The 19,433-nt window shown below is 36.3% G+C and overlaps 1 protein-coding gene across 2 annotated transcripts in view; it reads right to left on the minus strand.

The window, feature by feature from the left end:
- Positions 1-5,262: 5,262 nt before the first annotated feature.
- Positions 5,263-19,433, minus strand: part of LOC128015260 (pre-B-cell leukemia transcription factor 1-like) — a 70,626-nt gene continuing 56,455 nt past the window's right edge. Inside the window, exons 4-9 of one of the 2 annotated variants that reach the window (XM_052598964.1) lie at positions 17,544-17,734; positions 15,842-15,977; positions 13,541-13,700; positions 12,210-12,322; positions 9,925-10,014; positions 5,263-6,878 (exon numbers count right to left, since the gene is read on the minus strand). In XM_052598964.1, coding sequence (XP_052454924.1) covers positions 6,786-6,878; positions 9,925-10,014; positions 12,210-12,322; positions 13,541-13,700; positions 15,842-15,977; positions 17,544-17,734 — 783 coding nt within the window. In that variant the 3' untranslated portion in view covers positions 5,263-6,785. The remainder of the gene's footprint in view (positions 6,879-9,924; positions 10,015-12,209; positions 12,323-13,540; positions 13,701-15,841; positions 15,978-17,543; positions 17,735-19,433) is intronic. The other variant, XM_052598965.1, reaches the window with a different exon arrangement.

Consider the following 19,433-nt stretch of genomic DNA (forward strand, 5'->3'; position numbering starts at 1 on the left):
AATATTGTGCAGCACAACTGCTTTGAACATTGATAATAATCAGAAATGTTTCTTGAGCAGCAAATCATCATATTTTCATGATTTCTGAAGATCATGTGACACTGAAGACTGGAGGAATGATGCTGAAAATACAGCTGTGCATCTCAGAAATAAATGACATTTTAACAGATATTCACATAGACAACAGATATTTTAATGTGTAATAATATTTCACCATGTCACAGTTTTACTGTATTTTTGATCAAATAAATGCAGCCTTGGTGAGCAGATGAGACTTCTTTCACATACTCACTGGTCCAAACCTTTGAACAGTAGTGTATTTTTTTTTTATAAAGAATATTTCGATATCATTGAAATGCTCCTCATTTAGGAACAGTGTTATGATTACTGATAATTAAGTGTACTTTTTGGTTTCATTCTAGCTTGCTTATTTTTCCAGCTGATATGAATTTCACACAATCGCAGTTTAGTGTTTAGATTAGATTAGATTCAACTTTATTGTCACTGCACATGTAAGGTACAAGGCAACGAAATGCAGTTAGCATCTAACCAAAAGTGCAATAAGCAGTAAGTACTTAGTGCTTCTGTTCATAGCCCCAATAACAAATATTACATGGTGAATAGGTTTCTTTTATCTTGATGATCATGCACACATTGTGTTGTTCCATAAATAAATGGAAATCTCATACACTTGAGGGAAAATACATTTTTCTTTGAACCCCACTGACTCTAGCAGCAGCGCGTGACACGTGAACCTGACAGCATCACACACCTTCAGTATCACCTCGCATCACAGGGGTGTTTAATGGTAAATCTGCAAGTGAAAATGAAAGCCGTTTGGGACCCTCTGGAGTTCTTTGAGCCAATTAGCACATCAAGAGCATCGGCGGGTGATACATGAACCTTCTCAGAGGATTCCTAAATTTAACCACATTCCTAGATGTGCACATAAATTACAGTAGGTATTACATTTCAGTTCCCTTTTGTGTTTTGTGGGTGTTAATGAATGCATAAGAGGAAATAATCGCTGCGAATTAACTTTTAAACTCTGACCCATCAATTCAATCAGCAAATATTCACAATTAAACAGAACAACTGTAAATAGAAAACTTCAAAATAAAGCAGTATGCAATATAGCTTTTTTTATTTTTCATGCTGGAACAAGTTTTGCTTTACCAGCCTGATATTTAAACATAATCCTCATGGTTGTGATTTAGAGAGTGTACTGATCCAGACATATTGATCTTGAAATTAGATTTCCTTGTCATTCTTTTTAATTAGTTCAAGTGCTCAAATGAACTTCAGTGGATTCATGTGGCCAGAAACACAAGATAAACTGTTTGCATTGAGATCAGTGGGGACGTGGATTAAACCCATATAAATGTTTGTTTTAATGAGCCCATCAAAATCATGCCTGTGGATGTACAACAGGAGTGAGATGCAATTATCATGCATTTTATATAGTGATTTAACTGTAATGGAGAGCAGGTCCCAGAAGAGCAATAGAGACTAGAGCGGTGCAATTGTTTGACTACAGTAAGTACGCACTCAGAACACCTCTGCATTTTTATATCAACAGCTGAAAACCATCCAACATTGAAGGAATCGTATAGAGAGAATGAGAACGCCTTAACCAGCAATGTGATTTTGTGTTCCCCCAGAAACATCGTTGTTCTTCTCCTCTCATTTCATTTACATGAACAGATCTGTGTTCAATCACAACAGTGTTCTCTCACAAAGTTTCTAGAAGGAACAGGACACTTTTGCGAATAAACGTTAACGGTCACCAAACACTATTTCAGCTGCCTTGTTTTTTTGCCTCTATCTTCTTTTGAATTGGGAGACATGAACTTGCAAGTTCACAATTCTGACATTTCCTTACAATTGAAAGTTTATCATGCAATTCAGAGAGAAAAAAAAAGGTGTAAACTCACAAAAGCAAGGGAAAAAAAGCAGAATTGTGAGATAAAAGTGATTATTTATTCAGTGGCAGAAACTGTATAGTTTATTGGTCTTGTTACTGAAAAATTCTATCATCCATGATTTAAAAATACAGTTCAGATTTTCAAGTGTGTGTCTTTCTGTCATTTTGCAGGGCATTTCCCAGCATTCAGTCTGCAGAGCGATGTTTTACTCGACAGAGGAACTCAAAGTGACAGCGGCCTAAAGTCTGATCTGAGTCTCTTCTGAAAGCTCTTCTGAAAGCTCACCAGATCTATAATACCCAGAGAAGAAACAAAACCCCTTCCACATTACTGAGCTGAGACAGAAATAACAACAAACACTGACCTCTCTGACCTCTTCAATAACTGATCAAACAAATCAACTTAACCTGACCCCACAAAGCAGCAGAACGCGTCAGAAAACAGGAAAACTGCAAATCAAACAGCCTGTTTGTTCTTCCAAACCTACTTTTAATCCTTCACAACACTGATAATTGTTTGACAAGAAAGACAGAATAGACACAGGTCTGGATGAGCAGCACTGTAAGGCTTTAAGGGGTTTTTAGATCGTATCCGCATCCGCGCGACGCGTCACGCACGCCCCTCGCTCGCGCGTTTTGTTTGGAATCTGTGTTTCAAAGAGATAAGTTTGCTGTTTGTCTCGAGGCGTTGTTTTCAAAGATGCGCGTCTGATTCATTAACACGAGCCGCTTTCGGCGCTTCTCACAAATCAGCGCTGTTTAACTCCCGACACCCACATCGACTAAAGTTCATCTCGTCGGAGCTGGCAGCGTTTTCGACTGATCCACATCTAGCGCGCGAGTGACACGAATGTGACGCGAGTCTCTTTGTGGAAAAGTTGCGCGTGACGCGTGACGGACGCAAACGGGACACTGTTAAGTAGCCTTATTTTTCCTGAATTCCTAACCCGATCTCTATCCTCTCTCTCCTCCGTGACAGTACAACACCAGCTATTAGGGAGGAACTTCACGCTCCTGCTTTGATTTGAGCTGATATCCCCGAAGCTATGCGCACTTCACGACCCACATCCGGCGTGTCGACATGCGCAACATTTCTTTACTCGATACAGACGAGAGGAGATCCGACGCGGCTCATCCTCCCTCTGGACACACGAGATCCTCGCTGCTCCGTAATCCGCGCGCACGGGAACAAAGACGCGCGGCTTTAATTCCTGCCCCGTAGACCTGAGAGATGTTCCCATCCGCCCTGCGGCGCGCGCGCGAGGATGATGCGTGTGCATTGTACTGGCATTGATTCGGTACATCATACGTGCATTATGCAGAACGCGCAAAGACGCGCGCGTGTTGTTTTTACAGGACAAGCGCATCTTAAAAGCCTCATTCTGTTGATTTTGCCTCGTGCTCCATTAACAGCAGATGGATTTGGGGATGGCATGTCTAAACTTTTTTGTTTTTTTGGGGGGGCACTCCATTTCTGGAATGCTGACGTTTATTTAAATGAAAGGGAGTTTTGTGAGCTCTCATTGTTGTTTTGTGGTGGCCTATTTTCTTTTCTTTCAGTGCCACAGTATATGGTCAGTCTCAAAATCTATCTTTGTTCCTGCACTTTAACACATTAACTTTTTACTAATAATGGTTTCGTCTTTTTTTTTTTTTTTTTGACGTCATAATGTCATTTATTTATTTGTTTGTTTTGTTTTTAATAATTGTGAATGCACTTATCACAAATCACAAGAGTAATGATATTAGAGCGTCAGAGATTAATAATCAGCCTCTTCAGGTGTGTTTCTCTAGTAATTTGAGAAAATTCAGAAAACTTTACAAATGATAAAACTGATCCATATAATGTTCATTATACGCATGGTGACGTCTTTAAAGAGTTAATGTGTGATATCACAAGATAACATTTCCTATAACAAATTATATTTATATACTGTGTGTGTGAATATTTCCCATGTTGTATCACATTATACATTCATTTAACATTTTAATGGATTATTCTCTTTAAATGTATAATCATGAATTGGCATTATAATGTGTGTATATATATGTGTGTGTGTGTGTGTTACTATAATAATATACAATAACAATGATTATATATAAAATAATGATTATTAATGCATTTTAGTGAATGATGAAGTGTGTGTGTGTGTGTGACTTTAAGATTTTTAGGTTTTTATAATGCATTATGTGTAGAGATTTCAAGTCAAGGCCAATAATAACTCATGGACAATATCCTAAAACAGATCTCTGAGAAACGTTTTAAAATGTCGAGATTATTCCTTCTGAAGTTCCAGAGTGAGTGTGTTTTTATCCTGCTGGTTTGAAGCTCAGTCTGATTCACTCAAAGGTTCCTGCTCTCAATTGAGTTTCAGAACAAGGTCCCGCTCGTGGCGAGTGAAAAATGGACTACAGAGAGACTCTAAATGGTGGCCATCAATAAACGTGCGGCGCTTTGCTTTGCATTCATCTTCCACCCTTAATTTGTTTTCCAGACATCAGTCCCTCGGCTGCTGACCTTTGAGAGAGACGCTCCTGAAGCGTGTGCTTATGAAGTGAAGCCCTGAAACAATAGACTGAAGCAGCTGGAGAAATATCACAGCATTTAACCAGCAGAGCCCTCCATCTCACAGACACACAGAGTCATGTTACTATAGTAAAACAGCACCCACTAAGAACAGGAGGCTCAATCTCATCTGGGCCTGAAAATATCAGATTTTTATCGTTTGTTCATTTCTTTGAAGAGGCTATTAGTGGTCAGCATATTTAGGCTATATGAGTTTTCAGTGGACACCCATCCTAAATATGTGTTTACAGCATAGAGCAAAATGTGCATGAACAAATTTACAGAAACATTTTTAAGATAAAACTATTGAAAGCATGATGATGCTTTCAATTTAATAAAAGCATAACCAGTTTAAGTGCAATGGTGATAAAAAATATTTAACATATTATTTCCAATTTCAAACAATAAAAAGACAATAAAATAAAACAATAAAAGAGTGATGTGCTACACAAACTCTCGAAGGTCAGAATGCCCCAGTGATCTGACATATTAATGACATTTTGCATTTTAAAGCAAAGTTAAAATAAAACCCTGAAAATTATATACTTGAAATAAAACTTCTGAAATCTAATAAAATATTTTTATTTTGGCTGTTATTTTCATTTAGTTTAACTGGTTGAACTAAAATAACTAAAATTTAAATAAAAAAGTGTATAGACATAAAAAAAAAACAATTAATGAAAATTAAAAAATATTAATAAAAACCCATAATAGTATCTAATTTTCACTAATTAAATACAAATGCCCAAATGAAACCAGACACCAGAGAGAATCATATTGCAACAAAAGAAACTATTTATTTGGAATATGCATTACCAGTACAAATTAAGAGACCAAAAAACCTACACCTTGTTAGTTTTTCTTCACAAAAACAAGTTGGAATCAAAAAGACAATAGTTTGCTGTTCCATTTTATTCCTTTTATACATAAGCAGAGATCTTAAAAGTTAAAAGTCGACAAGAGAACGTCTCTGCGCTGGATATAAAAAAGAAGAAACATTCGAAAACACTGCAGGAGTTTAAAGAACAAAAGACATGCAACAAAGTAAACATTTGATGTTTTACAAACTGCTGTAGATGCAAAAAACTAAAAGCATCATCATATGAGGCTTTTCTGAATACGGTGCTGCTGAGCAGGCGTGAGCGAGGTGCGAACCAAAGAAACACTATGACCCACACTATCTAGGGCTCCAAAACCTCGACATGGTCACACTCTCAATGCAGTAACTGTGGCCCCGATGTTTTCTTCTGTCAAAGTCTTTCTCATTATAGACATGGATGCGATTGTTATAAAAAGAGCAAAAGAAGAGTAAAGGTGCACATCTACATATAGAAGCTAGCGCGCATTCACATTATGCTTGCGAGAAAATAAAATAAATGGTCGCCCGTATATGAATTCAGAAATGAGAATCGGCTATTCACAACAGGAGGGCATCAAAAATATATCCAAACGATTTCTGCATTTGTGTGCCATCGTGAGCTTTTCCTTTCGTCTCGAGAAACACGAGTGGATTTTTGGTTTCAGGTGTAACGCGCCGCCGGGACATTGGTGAGAAACGCATCCCAGCGCCCCAGATTTGACACAGTTTACAACATGAAGGATGTGATGTGAGCGGAAGGTTTTTGGTATCAAGGTCGCCGTAACCGGAAAAGAAAGCATTTTCACATTTGGGATTTGTTCCCTTCTGATTGCCTTTTATTGCATTCTCATGTGCGCTGATGAAAATCCTTCAGCTGTGATGATGATGATGGTATATAAAGGGATCTGTGTGTCTGTAACATGAACAAAACTTCATTATGTGTGATGCATATGAATCTTATTTGATGCCGTTTTTAGAAATTAACTATTTGATATCTAAATCTAAACTGCATTGCCTTTATTTCTAATTGAAGCAGGGAATTATAATTTTTATGCACATAAACCAAATGTCTTGCGATTCAAAGTAAAAGATATTAGACAAGCAGAACTCTAGTTCAGCTCAGACGCAGTGCAAACTGCTCTTTCAAGCATAATAAGTCTATGATAATGTCAAATGAGTTCCTACAGTGATGTATAAAAGTACTTTGGCACTATGGTAAAACTGCAGAAATGTTTCAAACAGAAGATGGTGTTGGATGAAGGCAGGGTTGACATACAGTGTAGATGTGTGTGTGACTGGTCTAAAGGTCTGGATGTGTTTGCTGACGGATGTTTTGAGAGGTAGCATGAAGACGTTTGATGATGCGCTCTTGTGTACACACTGGAGAGAGGAGTGTGTGAGGCGGTGATGGAGACAGTCCGGTGTGTGTGTGAGGATCAGTTGGAGGTGTCGGAGTGAACGCTTCCAGGTCCTTCTGTGGGGGAGGTGACGGAGGACGGGGTGATGGGGTCCTGCCAGCCACCGTTCGCCTGACGGAGAAACAACACACACACACACACACCAGGAGTGAGCAATCAGACACACACTGGGTCATATAAAAAGCATCACAATATCAGAAAAAAATGGCTTGTGAATAAGGCGTTTGTTGTCAAATTCAGAATGAAATTCAGATATTCCACACATTAATAAGTGGAATATAATTCCTGTAAAAAAAAAAGTAAATATAACAATTTTGAAACAAATAAATAAATAAAAATAAAAAATATATATAAATTTGACAGAAAAAAGCATTGTATTTGCCAATAATGCACACACACACATATAATTTTAAATTTTTTATAATTGTATTAAATTTACTTATTTATTTTTTTGACGAAAGGACACCTTTAGATTTCTTGATTCAAATCATGATATTATTCTGATTTCTGAAGATCATGTGACACTGAAGACTGGAGAAATGATGATAAAAATACAGCTGCACGTCACAGAAATAAATGATACTTTACAGTATATTCAAATAGAAAACAGCTATTTTAAATTTTAATATTATTTCATAATTAATAATATTTTAATTACATAAATGCAGCCTTCAAAAACATAAAAAACACCCCAAAATTCACACAAATGAATTATATTAAGAATTATATTCAAATAGATGACAGCTAATTTATACTGTATAATAACAGTGAATTATCATTACAATTGAAAATAACTATTCTATTCAAATATATTCAATGTTAATATAAACGTAACTTATTCATCAATCTGATTGTTTCAGTGTATTTTTGGTCAAATTAATGCAGATTTAGTAAACATACTGTAAGTTACTTCCTAAAATCAAACATTATAAAATAATTTTTTTGTTAGTGTTTACAAAGTCAAAAAACAAACAAACAAGTAAATGAAATATTATAAGAAATTTAATTGACAGCGCAAGTTTCTGTTAGTCTGAAATGATTACATCCTCAGAAAACAGGAATCGTGTGTACGAGCTCCGTGTGTGATGCTTGTCACTTATACTGACACACACACACACACACACACAAACACTGAGAGGCATTGAGTGAAAAGAATCGAGACAGGAATCAGTGAAGGACACTGAGAGAATAAAAACACAGAGATGCATCACTAATCTCACAGACAGAAAGAGCTGCAAACGCTGCTCTGTTCCTCGATCAAACCAAAAAAAAGAACAGAGGAGATGTCTTAAATGCTGCTGATGAATGCATGCTGAAAACTGAAAAACCCTCAACAGACACAGTATCAAATGTGTGCCACTAATGCTTTCTGTTTCTCAAATTAATGTACAACCCCCAAAGTATCTCACCACTTCAATCACAATTAAAAATGCATGAATGTCATTGCATTAGATAATAAAATATCAAAGCAAGTGTCATTAATTTTAAGGAAAGCACTGTACAAGCAAAGTGAACTGTGTCACTGTGAAACAACACCGTTAAAAACATTCATGTGGTGAACTTCTCTAACGCAGGGACTTTCAGACATTAATAACTCATTAATGTCTCTGAAGTGACCAAATACTTTTGGAGCAAATCTATATGCATTATAACACAAAATCTTGCAGCTTTAAAGGGATGTTCTACATTCAAAGTCTTAAATTAGTGGATGTTTACTCTTCATTTTATACTGATGCAATACTTTGCTACAAAACTATGATTAATATTGAGGGATCACACACCTTCTGACCAATTACATTTCCACAGATAAGGATTAATGTGGATAAAATACTATATAATAATTAAATAGAGACTCACTCACACAATCAGTATCTAAGTTAAAATATTTTCATTTGTGCTAAGATTTAATTCATTTCAATGACACTTCATGTCACAATATTATATATTATATCAAATAATATACACTACCATTCAGAAAAAAAAAATATATATAAAAAAATATTTTATTTCGTAAATCAATCAACCAATCCAGTAAAAACCCGTTTTTTATGTAAATATATTAAATATGTAATTTATTAAATTATATTATAAATTATACAGTCTTCAGTGTCACATGATCTTCAGAAATCAGAATAGTATGATGATTTGCTATAAATATTTTATTATTATTGTCTTCTCTAATGTCTTTATTGTCACTTTGATGAATTAAATGCATTCTTGCTGAAAAAAAGAATTCATTACTTTTTTTTTTAAATGACTGACCTAAATATTTTGAACAGAAGAGTTTATACAATAACACAGATAATACATATTATATATTAATCTATATTTGTTATATTTGTTAACTCACAATTCTTCAGAAAATGCAGGATGGGATTTGCATAAATCCATGCTTTTCCCTCGAAACGCATTTGATCTAATTAACATACGGCCGGTGAAGCACGGAAGAACGGAAGCGCTGACCGGCCTCCTCTCCCCCTCCATCCCTCTCTCTCTCTCTCTCTCTACCCTCCCTCTCTCTCGTTCTCGTCTCGGCTCGCTGTCAAGGCCATTAGCTCGGCAGGAACCTGATCTGAGCAATGTGCTCGGATTGCTGTCCCAAGTCCACACTCGGCTCCCCGTGTGTCTGTCGTATTGATTTTCCTCTTTACCACACGGCTTGTCGCTGTGAATTTTCTCGGTGCGCCAAGTTGCCAGCAGCGCCCCTCCCTCCCCGAACACACAGGATGTCCTCCTGAGAGTGTTTCACCATAGGCGCGGGGCTTTATTTTTAGCGCGACTCTCCAGAGTGTTTTTCTGCGCCACCCTTGGGGGGATAATCAGAGTCAGGTGACTTTGGGGCACGGCGAGGGGCCATACATTTGCAGCCGGTGTCACCTGTTCCCATCAGCGGGGCGCGTGGCTGCAGGTGCCGGCCGATCTGATTGGATGTGATGGGTTCAGACAGACGAGGGCCGCTCTCGTGTCCACGTCTCGATGGGCAGCACGCTGCCCGTGGCGCTCGCAACACACAGACAATCAACTAAGTGACCAGGATTCCCAGACAAGTCGCACTAAGTGGCATTCTGAGCCCTATGGCTTTGAAATAATTGGTAGAGGACAAAACCAGAGGAAGTGGGGGAAAAAAAGAAGTGTTTTTTTTTTTTTCTCGCCTTACATTGATGCCCTGCGGACTGTACATCTGGTTTGCTGCGAGGCCGTCACTGTATCCTCCTGTCTGGCTGATAACATGGCGAAGGGTATCCACCTGAAACAACACAAAAACAACACGGCAAGGTCAGAGCACGCGAGACGCGAACAAAGCAAAGTCAGACGAAACGACAAAGAAGAAAGCAAGGTCAAAGAAAACAAACAACAATAAAAGACGACTCAAAGACAGACGTACAAACACATGATGACACGCGAACAATAAAACATTACAAAGCCTTGTCTCTATGTCTCTGCACTGAAGCCTAGTGAGCTGCCTACCTAGACAGCATTTTCCATTTTGCTGTTGTAAGATACAATTTTGGGCAAAATCTACAGTAGCATTGTGGATTTCTGAACGAAAATGATCCAAAATCGCAGACAAAACGAGAGAAATGTTGACTACTACTGTTCAAAGGTGTGCGGCCAGTAAGACATGGTCACCAACTTTTGTTCACCAAGGTTGCATTTCTTTGATCAAAAATGCAGTACAAATTGTGAAATATTATTAAAATTTTAAATAAGTGTTTTCTATGTGAAAATATTATAAAATCTAATTTATTCTGTGATGTGCTGCTGTATTTTCAGCATCATTCCTCCAGTCTTCAGTGTCACATGATCTTCAGAAATCCTTCTAATATGTTGTTTTGCTGCTCAAGAAACATTTCATACATTATTATCAATGTTGAAAACACTTGTGCTGCCCAATATTTTTGTGGAAACGGTGAAATACATATATACATACATATATGTATATATATGTATATATATATAATATATATATATATATATATATATATATATATATATATATATATATATATATATATATATATATATATATATTTCAGTATTCTTTGATGACCAAAGTTCAGCAGAACATTTATTTGAAACAGAAATCTTTTGTAACATTATAAATGTCTTTACTTTTGATCAATTTAATTCAACCATGATCAATTTTTTTTTTTTTTTTGAATAAATAAACATCTTCCTGATGTGAAACTTTTGAATGGAATTGTAAATGTCATGCAATTAATAGTAGAAAGGTTCAGATATAATTTAAAATGATAAAATTGTAACATTTTACACAATGTATGTGTATGTTGATGCTTTAATTCATTAGTAACTGTACAGAAGTCATTATTTGAGTTGCAGATGTATATCTGATTAGCAGATATATTTTTTTTGGATTGCCGAAATTTTAGAGAGCAGGGTGGCCAATATAAAGTCAATATTTTAATATAAAGATACAAAGCTCAAGCATAAAAAATGCTGAAATGAAACTTTCATTTATTTGACATTTATACATTCATATTATAAAATTTGCACTTGAAAAAAATATATATATCTGTATAATAAACATTTTATTTAGGTGTCAACTTCTTGATTGATGATGATGCGCTGTCAAAATAAAAGTCATTTTTGGCTTATGGCCAATAACAAAAGCAATTCCAAATATCGGCTGATATATCGGTATGATATAGAACCGATATAAAGCAGATATAATTAATAAATAATTTGACAATTGATTAAAAAATAAATGTGTTAAAGAAACACAATTAGTATTTTTCACAAAAAAAACAATATTTAATAAAAATCTAATTAAAAGAAAGTAAACACTGTAACCAACAGAGCACTCTAGAAATGCACACTTTATAAGATCTCACAGCTGGATTTTTGCAAGGTTTGTGAAATTAAATGTTCATTAGTCATTCAAAGATTTGTTTAAATTATATAAATGCATATTTCCTTAATGCTGACAGCAAATGAGAAAGTATTATAATGTTTGCCTTTCTAATACTAATAGGTCTAAATAAATAAAGCAATCATTATAATACTTTTTGTATACATTAATTCCTTTGTTTAACCATTCTATCTGATTATTAGATAGACTTCTATCCATGTTAGATGACGACGAACAAGAGAAAGAGTGTGGAAAAGGACAAATATCGGCCGATATATCGGCCTTGGCGATATATCGGTCGACCACAACTGTCTACGTAGAGCGTTTCAAATCAGGTTCAATTTCAGTCAGCTTCCTATGTAGGCAGTAGACAGACAGGCAGTTCACAAGCTTTAGAAACAGAACCTTAAAGAAGAAAATCTTTTAAACATATTTATTTTCCTACATCATGATTTTACTTAAAACACACACACATACTGAAAATGTTTAGCATGTTGCTACACCCCATGACATGAGCTGTAGTGTGTGTGCTGGTGCGCTAAGGGTTGTTTAGTGAATTAGAGACACTATACCTGTGACTGCACATTGGCTCCCACCTGAGAGCCCTGGTACGAGTCCCCATTCAGAGACTGAACACTCATAAACAAATCGCCAGAGTTTGACATGTTAAAAGAGCCAGCAGAACCTGAGAGGTGCACAGACACGACAGAGAGAGACAGAACAAGCCAGAGAAATCAGTCTGAAGAATTCAAGAGAGCAGAAATTCAGAGTTATAGTAAGATAAGCTCTTCAGAGCATAAGATCCGGCAGCCCATAAAGAAGACAAAGATCAAGAATCCATGCTAAGCAGGAGAGAGAAAGCTGACGATATGACAAAAACTCAGATATGTGCATATTTGGCTTGAGCTTAGAATAATAACAGAATTTCTTTTTTTCAGTCAAATGGCAATACGATTTCAAGACAACAGACCCAGAGAGAGCCGAAGCCGTTTTAATCTAAAAAACATGTTTGTGAGAAAAAACGTGTAAAATATTTGATTAATCTTGAGTCAACATTCACATTTGCATAAGAATCCATAACTTTTACACTAAAGTTAGACTACCGTTCAAAAGTTTGGGGTCAGTACAATTTATTTTATTTTTTTAAAAGACAGTGAAGACTTTTATAATGTTATTAAAATATGTATATTTCAAATAAAGGCAGTTCTTTTTAACCTTCTATTGGTCAAAGAATCGTAAAAAATTAAATGTACGATGGTGGAAGCAGAAATATTATGCAGCACAACTTCATTGATATTTGATATTCCAGCATTGATAATAATCAGAAATGTTTCTTGAGCAGTAAATCATCATATTTTCATGATGTCTGAAGATCATGTGAAGACTGGAGGAATGATGCTAAAAAATTCAGCTGTGCATCACAGAAATAAATTACAGTTTACAATAAATTTAATAAAAATAAAAAGTAGTCTTAAATATTTTAAACCATAACTATTTCACAATATAACATAATTTAAATCAAATAAATGCAACCTCGGTGTACTTTTTTTTTTCCAGAACATAAATATCTTACCGACCCCAAACTCTTGAACTGTAGTGTATGTTTAATATTTTGACAGTGTGATTTATTGTCATATGTTCTCACAGCTTTAACTGAGCACAAAGCAGTGTGTTTTAACTGGACGAGTCCTCCGAGAGGAGACAGGAGCAGGACATGCTGTGACCCACAGAGCCCTCGTCCTGTTTCAGGTGAAAACATTTCAATAGTTTTCAGCTCCACATACAGAAAAGTCTTCTTGCCTAACACAGTGTGACATCAGCTCTCCAGCTGTACGCTGTATGAAGCCCCGCCCCTCATCAGGCATCATGGGAATGAGTGTAGACTGAGTTTATAGGGTCTCACCTGCTGAGTTTGGAGTGGACGGGGAGTTGGCCTGACTGCCATGTGCCGACACACTCGCCGCGTTCACAGCCGTTCTGGCCGCGTATATGTTGGCCTCTTCCTGGAATTTTCCGATGTTCTTCTTATATCGGATCCGTTTGTTTCCGAACCAGTTGGAAACCTGCCCACAAAAACCAATGTCAAGACATGTGTTTTCCAAAACTGTGTCCTCTTGAACCCCATGCATGCAAACCATGATGGACAACGAAAAAATAAACCGGTTCTTAGATGCAACATGACACACTAATCACACATTACATCATGCAATAATCATTTGTAGTACGCAAATATGTACAGTATATTATTTAAAAGTTTGGGGTCTGTAAGTTTTTGCTCACCAAGGCTGCATTTTTTAAAATCAAAAATACATTAAAAATGGTGATATATTATTACAATTTAAAATAACTGTTTTCTATGTGAATATCTGTTAGAATCTAATTTATTTCTGTGATGTACAGCTGAATTATCAGCATCATTACTCCAGTCTTCAGTGTCACATGATCTTCAGAAATCATGAAAATATGATGATTTAATGATCAAGAATAATTTCTGATTATTATTCATCTTGAAAACAGTTGAGCTGCTTCATATTTTTGTTGGAACATTAATGTTTTTTCATGATTCTCTGATGAATGGCAAATTCAAAAGAACAGCATTTATTTAAAATAAAATATTTTGTAACATTAGAAATGCCTTTACTGTCACTTTGGAGCAATTTAACATTTTCCTTGGTGAATAGAAGTATTTCTGTTCTTTTATTAACATCATACTGATCCCAAACTTTAAACAGTATTGTATATTGTACACACAATGCATTGAATATCATAGTTCAATGCATTCACAGTTTTAAATTCTTTAACCTTTTCTTCTTCTTGATTCTTTTTTTAATCTAAGTGTTACAAGTTCAGATATTTTTTTGACAAAAAAAAAAAAAAAAAGCATCACAACATAGTGAGATCATGTAAAATTTCCATGTGACAATTTTAAGTAGAAAGACTGAAATAGTATTTTCTGTGCATCAACAAATATATATATGTATATATATATATTGTTTATAAAAAATAATATTTAAAATCTGCATGAACACCTCCACAATGGCCGGCAGAAACAGCACTGAAAAAAAAACGTCATTTTAAATAAAACATTACTGGAGCACGAAAAATGCTATTTCAGTCTTTCTACCTGAAAACTTCACATTTAATTAAAGGGTTACTTGTAATTTCTGAGCGATACTTTTTTGCAGTGTAGAAAAATGAAATGCACAACCAATTACACACTTAATTTGCAATCTTTGCTATAAGAGTTTGAACTACTGCTAAAAAAGTAAAAAAATATTTAATGTCAAGATACTACAAATTGTGGACTAAAACGTGTACAAGAGCCTATTTTTTTGATTTTTAGTTTTATTGTGATAGCATATTCTGATCACAGCACATATGACCAAAATGCAACAGTGGCTGGTAGACTTCACGACAATGAAGGATGCTATTGACAATACTTGTGATGGCCACAAGGACAGAGGTCTAACTATGATGGACACACACACACACACACACACACACACACACTAACATTAAAATAAATGATCACTTACACGCTGGCAGCTATGATCACAGTATACACTGACAGCAATCACTCAACACACACTAACGCCCATTACGGCTAATACAGCAGCGGATGAGGCTTTGCGCTAATGATAAACACCATTACCATGAAAAGCTAATCAATCCTGCGGCTAAGCTTCCCGTTCCCGCGAGAGGCTAAAGGTGTTTCTATATTACAAAGAGCGCGGCAGTCATCACTCATCCCACGAGTCTGACTCAAAACCAGCCCTAAATGCATCATACAATCATTTCAGCTAAATTTATTAAATAGTTTAGAATGCATTATGCATTTAGCGCAGCAGATGAAAAATGCTAAGAGGCATGCGGTGCCATGCTGCAAATGATTTTGTTTTCGAGTTGCATCGGGCTGAACTCTCGTGTGTTTTACTGATATATTTGACATGCAAAACAGGTAGAAACAAACATCGGATGTTTTTCTCGATATCTGGCGTGCTGCCTACCTGGATGGCATTTTTAGAAAGCATGCAACTGTAACTCTCTATGGTATTTTATTTTTTTTATTGCATGGTATATAAATATGCTTAACATGCCATACTGAATATTAAAGACCCATTACTATCACTGAACTGTGAGAGAGCAGTAGAAGGATTTGTGGGTACTATATTAATGAAGTGAACGGATGTTTTCAGAGTCGTACCTGCGAGACGGTGATCGAACACTTCTTGGCCAGCTCTTCTTTGGCCTCCTCGCTGGGATACGGGTTACTGAGATGAGAGTAGAAATATTCGTTCAGGATCTCTGTGGCCTGTTTGTTGAAGTTTCGTCTTTTCCTCCTGTTCAGACAGAGAGAGCAACACAAAACTAAACCAATCAGAACTGGACTTCTTGGCAGAATGTGTGCGGTTTTGATTGTTGCATATACTTCATGCTTTTCGGTAAATATAGAAAGAGTAGATAAATAAATTGGATAAATCATAAAGCCTAACACGAAAAGTAAATCAATCTATCAGTATAAAGTAAACAAAGTAAAAGTAAATTAAAGGTAAAAGCTACTATTCAACCCTCTTACCACGAATACTATCAGAAAAATTCTCAAAAAAATATTTGTTCTTTATTTTTTTTGTGGAAATAAACAATAATTTGATCAATAATGATATTGTATATAAACTGAGAGATAGCTTAATTTAAACTGAATATGCAACCCTGTTACCTATGTATTTCAATTTATTTAATTTAATTTTATATCATTTTATTTCAAAATAATTTTTCTGTTTTTAATGAATTTTCATTTACCTCTACTTATACTGAGAAATAGACTGATTTAAACTGAATATGTATGTATTTATTTCAATTTATTATATTTCATTCCATTTTATTTCAAATTCATTTTTTATTCATTTACATTTACTTTAATTTTACTTTATACTGAGTGATAGCTTGATTTAAACTGAATATGCAACACTGCTACCGGTTTATTTAAATATGTTTTATTTCAATTCATGTGATATCATTTGATTTCGAAAATCATTTTTATTTTATTATTTGAATTTTATTGATTTATAGTATTATAATTATAGTCTTTATTTAAAAGTTTTCTGGAAACAACAACAATAACATATTAATCCCAATCTATATTGGTAACATGAAATACATGAAATACGTGTAAATTAAAGCAGCACATGTAATATTTAGTTTGGTTCAATAGAATAAGGCCATATTTTGCAGCCTATTTCATGTAAGTGTGCAAAGACAAATCCAGCAGGCAGATGCTTCAATGCATGAAAGAAAGAATAAAGCAGACCCCACACATCCTCAAAGAGAAGAGCTTTAAAACCAGCGTAAATTGAGCTTTGGGTGCCAATGAATTCAACCTCCTCTCTGCATCACTCATCTGAGGGTTAAGAGCTCATCTCAGGGCTGTTACATATGCAGCACTGAAGGGCCGGAACAGAGGGTGAGCCGATTTCCTCCCCAAAAAACCCTCTTCACTAAATGCAAATGAGCCCAGCATGGTCTCAGCCGGAGAGAGGATTAATCAGAGGAACTGAGCATGCTCGAGGAAACATGAAGCTCATTTAAATGTTATGCCTCCGACTCCAGGCTTCCAGCGTGATTTATCCGCACAGAAATGTATGCAAATCCCAGGCACGTTTCAAAGAGAACAAGCGATTACATTAAGAAAGGGATGGACTCAACATAGCAAAGCGTGTGTGGGTATACATGCAGCACTAAAGGGAAACTGGAAATCAAACGTGTGCAAATAAAGCGCAGGAGTGTTTGCTGACATGGATGTGATAGTTACAGGCTTAGCGCTGAACATAGAAAAGAATCAGAGCACGGAGTTTGATCACGAGTGGATTTGCGCTCAAATGCATGAAACAAATGCATCATGCACGGACCTGGCGTCGAGGAAGCGGGAGCGCAGGATCATGACGGCCTCGCAGGTGCTCTGCTTGAGCTGCATCTGGATGGAGCTGAACTTGCGGTGGATGATGTTGACCATGCGCTCGATCTCTTTGGGTGAGATGGGCCGTGTGCGAGACTGCTCTCTCAGCAGGTTCATCACATGGGTCGTGAACTCGTTACACGCCTGAGAGAGGAAAAAAAACACAGACACATGCATGTTACCATAACAAGATATGGCTTACAGAAACAGGTTCAAGGGCTCATAGCATGGAAAACAGGGTTTAGTCAGGACTTTAAGCTCCTTATTCAGTTACCATAAAGGTTATGACATCACAACTGTGAGCTCATTAACATGTGACCACCCACCTTTGCATATCAACAATTCAGTACAGTTTTAAGTAACTTTTTGTCACTAGCCAATCATGACAGAGCTCATTTGCATACAGAAACAACAACAGCCTGTTTAATTTTGTATTTTTTGTATTTTAATGCAGTGATATCTATAAAAACTCATCCATCTCCCGTGCCCTCATTCCCCCATAGACTTCATTAATCACGCATAAAAATTAAGATGACAGAGTCGTTACACTTACAATATTGTGACTTAATTCTGAAATGGCCTCATTGGCGTGAGATTCTCATTACTCACACAAACAGATGAGTGAGAGAGCAGAGAGAGTCATGGGAAGACCACAACAACAGTTACAGAGCGGATGATGAAGGGCGTTTTCGTCCGTGTGTGTGTGTTTGAGTGTGTGTGTGCGGTCCTCTATGACAGCTATTAATGTCCTTTTGTGAACAAACAAACAGAGGACACCTGGCCCTGTCCCAGAATGCATTTCAGTACATCACCTCTCCTCTGTCCGTACGCTTTATCATCAGCGATGGATCTGGTGTCTGACCGCACTGAGAGCCAGTACAGAAGGCACTGATACTCGCACTTAGGGATGAAAGATGCTCACAGGACGCCGATGACTTTAACCAGTCGAGTCCTACGGCGGCCTGATCTCAGCACCAAACACATTCACACACTCTTAAACATATATAGTATTCCCTTCTGTATTTTAATCTTTAATTTAAGACCTTGGATAACTGTATTTTCAGAATAACTTTACATTTAAAACGGGTTGCAACTCATATTCCAAAGCGACTTATATAATAATGCAATTAATTTAGTAGTAATGAACTTCCTTCAAGAATTTCTAATCATTAAAAAAAAATCTAAATAAATAAAAAAAAAGTTTAATTTCAAGCCACGGAGTACCATATTTCCCCAAATATCTCACGTTTTTTTATTCGCCTGGAATGATGCAACATATATTCCAAAGCAACTTATTTAATGCAATTAACATCAAAAACACAAAGCATGCTGAATGAGGTTAGTTTGTGAGCACAAGTGTATTTGTATGTCTAATCCAAGATGTTCATGTCTGTCTTTCTTCAGTTGCAGAGAAATGAAGGTTTTTGATGAAAGCGTTCCAGGATGTTTCTCCATATAATGGACTTCAATGGAGACCGGTGGTGCTGAAGGTTAAACTGCAGTTATAGTGCAGATTCAAAGGGCCGAAGAATAAGGCTCTTATCTAAAGAAAGCTTCGCTCATTTTCTTAACCTAAAGCTTCATTTCTTTGTGACTGAAGACAGAAAGACATGCAGATCTTGGAAGACATGGGGGTGAGTAAATGATCAGGAATTTTGATTCTGGAAATGAACTAACCCTTTAAAGGAGTGATCCTCAAATCTGGCTCGCGAGATCCACTTTCCTGCAGAGTTTAGCTCCAACCCTAATCAAACAAACCTAGCTGTGATTTCCTATCGATCCTGAAGACATTGATCAGCAAACTCAGGTGCGTTTGGTTTTGCTTAGAGCTAAACTCTGCAGG

The sequence above is a fragment of the Carassius gibelio genome, chromosome A6, assembly GCF_023724105.1.
Source record: "Carassius gibelio isolate Cgi1373 ecotype wild population from Czech Republic chromosome A6, carGib1.2-hapl.c, whole genome shotgun sequence".
Lineage (NCBI taxonomy): Eukaryota > Metazoa > Chordata > Actinopteri > Cypriniformes > Cyprinidae > Carassius > Carassius gibelio.